Consider the following 7,078-nt stretch of genomic DNA (forward strand, 5'->3'; position numbering starts at 1 on the left):
TCTTCCTTCAGAACTGTTGATGTGAAGATGGAAGCCCCAGCACTTGAATTAATAATACCGGGGGCCATGATGTGTATTGTGCTGATTCTTAGTATCTATTCTATGCATGTGTGAAAGCGAACCACATAAAAGCAGAATTTAGGCATTCCTGCCAAAAGGAAGTGAATTGAAAGGAAGAGAAGCAGAGCTTCTGCAAGGAGAAAATTGTCCTATCTCTTAGCCAGTGTCAGAATGTGGAAATGTTTATAAAATGCTCATTAAAAGAAAAAAGGATCGCGAGATAGAAACAAAATCTGGTGCACAAGTTTACACTAGGGAGATAAGAAAGGCTAGGCCCCTATAGGGGATTTCGTTATCCAATTACTGCAACCTGACTTTTGGGGGGAGAGGAAGAGTGGTGGGGGGGAGGGAGAGAGAGGCGAAGAGTTTCCAAACTTGTCTCCAGTGACACGAGACATTAACGCTCCACAAGATAAAACTGCCACTTAGAGCCCAGGAGAGCTAAACCTTCCTGGGTTGGCCTGGGGGCTTGAGCAGAGTCATGGGTTCTCTGGCCCTGCAGCTGTGCGCTCTCTTCTGCCTGGTGGCTCACTCGGTTTCTGGCAGCCCCATCATGAGCCTGGAACAGTCGCCTTTGGAAGAAGATATGCCCCTCTTCGATGATGTCTTCTCAGAGCAAGATGGTGTCGACTTTAATACATTGCTGCAGAGCATGAAAAATGAATTTCTCAAGACACTGAACCTATCTGACATCCCTTCGCAGGATTCGGCCAAGGTGGACCCACCCGAGTACATGCTGGAACTCTACAACAAATTCGCAACAGATCGTACCTCCATGCCATCAGCCAACATCATTAGGAGTTTCAAGAATGAAGGTAAGTTTACATTTTATTGATGAATTTGGCTTGGATTTTTTCAAGGAGTGAGAAGTTAATTTACAGTGCATGGAAATAACATAGGTAAGGGTGAATACATCTATGTAAGGGTGTATGTACACAGATACTCAAAAACAATGCACATTTTGGTCTATACCATTTTCATGGTCATTTCCCAAATGTTATTAAAAGGTACTAAAGAATATCTTTTAATTCAAAGTCATAAAGTGTCCACCATTTTGACATCATAATTCGGTCTTTAAATTTTTTTAATTTGAACCGCAAATAATACAAGCAATTAATGTTGGGTTACCACTATACCTTTGTTTGTTATTTTCCAGATAGGTCTCAGTTTCCCTTTGTCTTTTAATTGACTAAAAAAATCTGTCAACTTCTACTTAGAATGGAAATAGACAAAACCCAAAAGTCGTGACTTGTGCTTCACTCACGTTTTGAATGTGTTTCCATTTTCTGACCTTATTTAAGAAATATTTAGACAGGATGAAAACTTGTATTTTAGAGGTTCTTCCTAAAGAATTGTTGTGTTTATGTGACATGTACATCCTTGATTACTGTTTATAATGTCCAGGATGTATGCATGGCCCAGTTAATGATCCAGCTTATTTCAGTGTCTTTATGAATAGCAATGCGCAAACTTTAAATATCAGCAAGAAAATGATGTTAGCTCCCTCAGCTTTATTCAATGACTAAATGTAATGACCTAGCAAGTTAATCTTTTATTTAATATGGTGCTAGTAGGCCAATATATATATTTTTTCTTAATATGCATGGTAAAAGATGTGGGTTCAAAGAAATGAATTCTTTAATATTTACCATTGTCATTAACAGGGCACAAAAGAGGGTTTTGATTGATGTTGACCAGCTGTTCTTAAAAGCAGAAAGGTGGCAGCAAAAAAATAGCTTAGGATTTGGAATTTTGAGTCAGGATTGACTTAGTGGTTGTGGATAATTAACTTAATTTCTCTGAACCTCAGTTTTCTCATCTGTATATTGGGGATAATATACCTACGTGACACAACTGAGAGATTTCAAAGAGGTTATGAGTAAGAAAGCATTGTGTTTACTATGAATTGCTGAACAAACATTAGTTATTACTAAGGAATTCCTTAAATTCTAGGCATTAGAGGAAATGTGGAGTGGGTATTGATCAGTCCTGAAGATACCATTTGCCTTTAAAATTTAGATAACTGCCAAAATTTTAGGTATTCAGTAACACATTGGAAATGTTACTCAGTAACATTTAGTAACAATGGAAATGGCAAACAAATTATTTGAGAGACTGTAATGATTCCTTTTGGGGGTGAGTCTGAACTGAAAATAAATAGCCTCCTTCCATGGGAACCCTTCCTAGCACTTCTGAGCACTGAGCCCTGGGTGCCTAGTTCGGAGCCTAGGTGGGAAAATGTTCACATGCCCAGGGAAAACAGGAGTTTTTTTAGTTCTCATTTCTCCCATGGGGGATTTGCATGATGCAGGTCAGGAAGTGCAGTTTATAGACGGTCTTTTTTTTTTTTTTTTTTTAAGATTGTATCCATTTATTTGACAGAGAGAGACACAGCGAGGGAGGGAACACACGCAGGGGGAGTGGGAGAGGGAGAAGCAGGCTTCCCGCTGAGCGGGGAGCCCGATGAGGGGCTTGATCCCAGGACCCTGGGACCAAGACCCGAGCCGAAGGCAGACGCTTAACGACTGAGCCACCCAGGGGCCTCCAGAAAGTCTTAATACTGGAGACCAGTGAAAGCAGGAGCGGATCTGTCTGTGGACACCCAGCTGCCCGCATTTCTGCCGCTATGCGGGTGCAATGCGCAGTCCCGACGACATGGATCCTGCACCGGGCTGACTCTAATGGTTGTTCCTGTCTCTCTTTTGACTCTTTGGGTCTGCACAGTGCAGCTGCCTTGGAGACAATTACCATCCCTGCCTTGCAGCCCCCCAAACCAAAACCAAAAAAACCTCTCCTCCCAATCTAACTAATCAGGGGAAAACAAATGCACCTTTAAAGTAGAAAAACCACGACTTGAATTCCTACCGCTTCTGACCTCACTTTGTCATCTTGGGGAAGTCAGTCCTCCGCATTGAAGCTTGATTTCTTCTGGTGTAAAACAAACACAATAGCAAGAAATGGTCATTGTAAGAACTAAATGAAACAGTGTTTACAAAACCCTGACACATTTAAATATGCTCAACTAACATCAGTTCCCTTGCCTAGAACGCAACGCCTCCATATACTACTTTGTATATTTGCACGGTGAACTTATTTTTTTAACAACTTTATTGATGTATAATTGACATACAATAACCTGCACATATTTGAAGTGTATAATTTGACAGGTTTTGGCATATATAAACATCCCCTGAAACCATTACCACGATCAAGATAGTGAACGTACTCAACACCACCAAAAATCTCCTTGTGCTCTGTTGTAATTAATCCTTTCCTCCCACTACCATGAGCTTTTATTTTGCACTTTTCTCATGGACGGAGCAACCAGTCTACTCCCCCATTTTTGGTCTTTTCATGCTCCCTGTCCTACGAGAGTCAAGTCTCTGTTTTCTTATAAGAGGGGACAACTCCCCAAGTTACTTGATGTATTAAGGACATACGCCATGCCCATAAATCAATTTGATGTGATGTCCAGAATCATCAACTAGTTTATATTTTGGAAACATTGCCTCTGTTTAAGCCATCGTGGTAGCTCGGAGGCATAGAAGGAGTTTAAGCTGGGCTTCCTGCCAGCATGAGGACAATCTGGTTGGGAAGACCCATTCATAAAAAGAAAACTGAAATGGCAAAGCTCAAAGGAGAGATACAGAGAGTAAATATTGGAACCACTAAACTCTATACCTGAAACCAATATTACACTATATGTTAACTAACTAGAATTTAAATAAAAACTTTAAAAAAAAAAGAGTAAATATTCAAGTGACCCAGAAGGCAGTAAATGTCTAGATAGGGAGGTGAAGAAGGGAAAGTCCCCCAAGGAGGGGTCACAGCTAGGGAGGTGGAGGGGAGGAGAGAAGGCTTTCTAAGAGTCAGAGGCACATCTCCAGAGGTGTGGTGTACAGAAAGGCAAAGGAGTGTTTTGGCAAATGGTGAAGATATCCATCTACTCTAAATAGGAGGGTTTACAGTTTCTTGAACCTTTCCACAAATATCAATTGTTCAATTACAATGTTCCATGTACTGTAGGGGATGAATGGGAACTATGACTAGATCAAGAGGGTAAGGCCTGGTTATAGCTAGTTTTAAGGGTCATGCTAGAGCGTGTCAATTCATCTCATTGGCCAGTATTTCCCACTGGCAGAGTATGAGATGATTTTAAGTGGTACCCTTCACAGAGAAACCTGTGAATCATGTGAAATTATTATATATTTTCATTAATGTGGATCAGAAAAAAAAATTCACATGACAATCACCTCAATGCCGTCATTTCATGAATGTTGTTACTTAGGACAGGCCTAAAAGATAGTAAGTATAAAAATAATCATATAGGGCGCCTGGGTGGCTCAGTTGGTTAAGCGACTGCCTTCGGCTCAGGTCATGATCCTGGAGTCCCGGGATCGAGTCCCACATCGGGCTCCCTGCTCAGCGGGGAGTCTGCTTCTCCCTCTGACCCTCCTCCCTCTCACGCTCTCTATCTCTCATTCTCTCTCTCAAATAAATAAATAAAATCTTTAAAAAATAAAAAAAATAAAAATAAAAAATGTTGGATGTGCATTTAAAAAAAATAATCATATAAAGTTAAAGCAAAATATTAAAGAGTACAATCTGGAACAGGGACCCTACTAAAATAATGAATTGGGTATACAGTTGGGAAAACACTGCCAAAGATGACAAAGAACCCCTTAATTGGTGGTCCTTAGCACTCTGGTGTCATGGAACCCTCTGATGGATGATAAAAGCCTTCAGGGACATTTTGTAGTCATGTATTACCAGGGGCAAGTATACAGGAGCTTTGGGCTCCTATAAAATTCTCAGATAGGAAGTCAACATGATAATATCTGGAGGTATGCTTCTGAGACTAAAGGACCTTTAACAATTTATTTCATAAACATTCTGAGTGATTCTTATGTGCCAAACTCCATGTCAGTCCTGAGTGTACACGACTAAAGCAACCAATCTATCCCAAGGTTTGTTTTCTCCCATTCCTCCTTGTTGAAGACCACACACCCAAAATTTAACTGCTGTGACCCCCTTGGTTTATGGCTATTTTGTTGACCTTGTCAGACTTCGGTGTCTAGAGAAGGAGTCAGCAACCTCTTTGTGTAAAGGGCCGGACAGATGGTAAATATTTTAGGTTTTGTGGGCCATGTGCTGTCACAATTCTGACATTGTATTGCAACAGTAGCCACTGACAACACAGAAATAAATAGGCCATGCTGTGCTCCCCTGATCCTTTATTTCCAGAAATAGGAGGCAGGCCCAATATGGCCCACGGGCTATAGTTTACCAACCTCCGATCTACGTGGGGGTCTTTTAGGAAGACCAGTGCTCAGCCAAACATGTGGGGAATCTTCACCTATTATGAATGCAAATATGAAAAGCCAGGAAGTGCTCATCCCTGAAAAGCTTCCAAAAAAGAGCAACCACCCCATGTTCCATTGACGGCTCTTTACTGGTTGGGAAAATTGGGGGCTTGCCTGCACACTCTCCAGGGTCCCTCCCAGCTCTGTAATTCTGTGGCTGATAAGCTATGCAAGCAAGGTTGGGAACGTGTTCTCCCATTCATTAGGCAGCCACTTTCTGTCTTAGTCTTGGCAGCTTAAGTCAGTTTAGCATTCTACCATTGACCTTTCAGTATTTTCTGTTGGAGAAATCTCACACTGTGTTTGTTTTCATTGATCGTCCCCCTCATTCCTCTGTATCAAGCTTCCCACACAGACAGCCCCTCTTATTGCATAAATAAGCATCTGTTTTCCTCTGTGACATACTACAAATCTGATTTTTGTTTTTCAGATCTGTTTTCCCAGCCAGCCAGTTTTAATGGGCTCCGAAAATACCCTCTCCTCTTCAATGTGTCCATTCCTCACCATGAAGAGGTTATCATGGCCGAACTCAGGTTGTACACACTGGTGCAAAGAGATCGCATGATATATGATGGAGTAGACCGGAAAATTACCATTTTTGAGGTACTTGAGAGCAGAGGGGACATTGAGGGTGAAAGAAGCATGCTGGTCTTGGTGTCAGGGGAGATCTACGGAACCAACAGCGAGTGGGAGACTTTTGATGTCACCGATGCCATTAGACGTTGGCAAAAGTCAGGCTCATCCACCCACCAGCTGGAGGTCCACATCGAGAGCCGACATGACGGAGCCGAGGACGCTAGCAGGGGACAATTGGAAATAGACACCAGTGCCCGGAATAAGCATGTCCCCTTGCTTGTCGTGTTTTCTGATGACCAGAGCAGCGAGAAGGAGCGGAAGGAGGAACTGAATGAAATGATCGCCCATGAGCAACTACTGGAGTTTGACCACTTGGGCCTGGACGGTTATTCCAGTGGGCCAGGAGAAGAAGCTTTGCTGCAGATGAGGTCAAACATCATCTATGACTCCACTGCCCGCATCAGAAGGAACGCTAAAGGAAACTACTGTAAGAGGACCCCGCTCTACATTGACTTCAAGGAGATTGGCTGGGACTCTTGGATCATTGCCCCACCCGGATACGAAGCCTACGAATGCCGTGGGGTTTGCAACTACCCCCTGGCAGAGCATCTCACACCCACAAAGCATGCAATTATCCAGGCCTTGGTCCACCTCAAGAATTCCCAAAAGGCTTCCAAAGCCTGCTGTGTGCCCACCAAGCTAGAGCCCATCTCCATCCTCTATTTAGACAAGGGCGTCGTCACCTACAAGTTCAAATATGAAGGCATGGCAGTCTCCGAATGTGGCTGTAGATAGAAGAGGAGTCCTGTGCTTATTTAATAACTGTAAATGTGTATATTTTGTGTTCCTATTTAATGAGATTATTTAATAAGAGTGTACAGATCATAGAGTCTTGCTGCCTTAGGGAAATGGGCAGGTCAGTTTGTTGTACGAAATGCATATTTTGCTAATACAGTCTCATCCCTTCCAATCTGTTTTTCTTTGGACTTGCCATTTCCTGGCAATGCCACTTCCAGTAGCAAGGGGCAAGCCTCCCTAGTTGTCCTCTAGGTCAATTTGAAAACAACAAGCCCCAAGCA

At 42.4% G+C, this 7,078-nt stretch overlaps 1 protein-coding gene across 1 annotated transcript; it reads left to right on the plus strand.

Moving 5' to 3' along the window:
* Positions 1 to 541: 541 nt before the first annotated feature.
* Positions 542 to 6,794, plus strand: BMP10 (bone morphogenetic protein 10). Its single transcript, XM_028116308.2, has 2 exons — positions 542 to 875; positions 5,854 to 6,794. The coding sequence occupies exons 1-2, from the start codon at positions 542 to 544 to the stop codon at positions 6,792 to 6,794; spliced, it is 1,275 nt and encodes a 424-aa protein (XP_027972109.1).
* Positions 6,795 to 7,078: the final 284 nt, after the last annotated feature.

Source organism: Eumetopias jubatus, unplaced genomic scaffold (assembly GCF_037043125.1).
Source record: "Eumetopias jubatus isolate StellerSeaLion01/CBP00866 unplaced genomic scaffold, mEumJub1_p1.0 scaffold_9, whole genome shotgun sequence".
Lineage (NCBI taxonomy): Eukaryota > Metazoa > Chordata > Mammalia > Carnivora > Otariidae > Eumetopias > Eumetopias jubatus.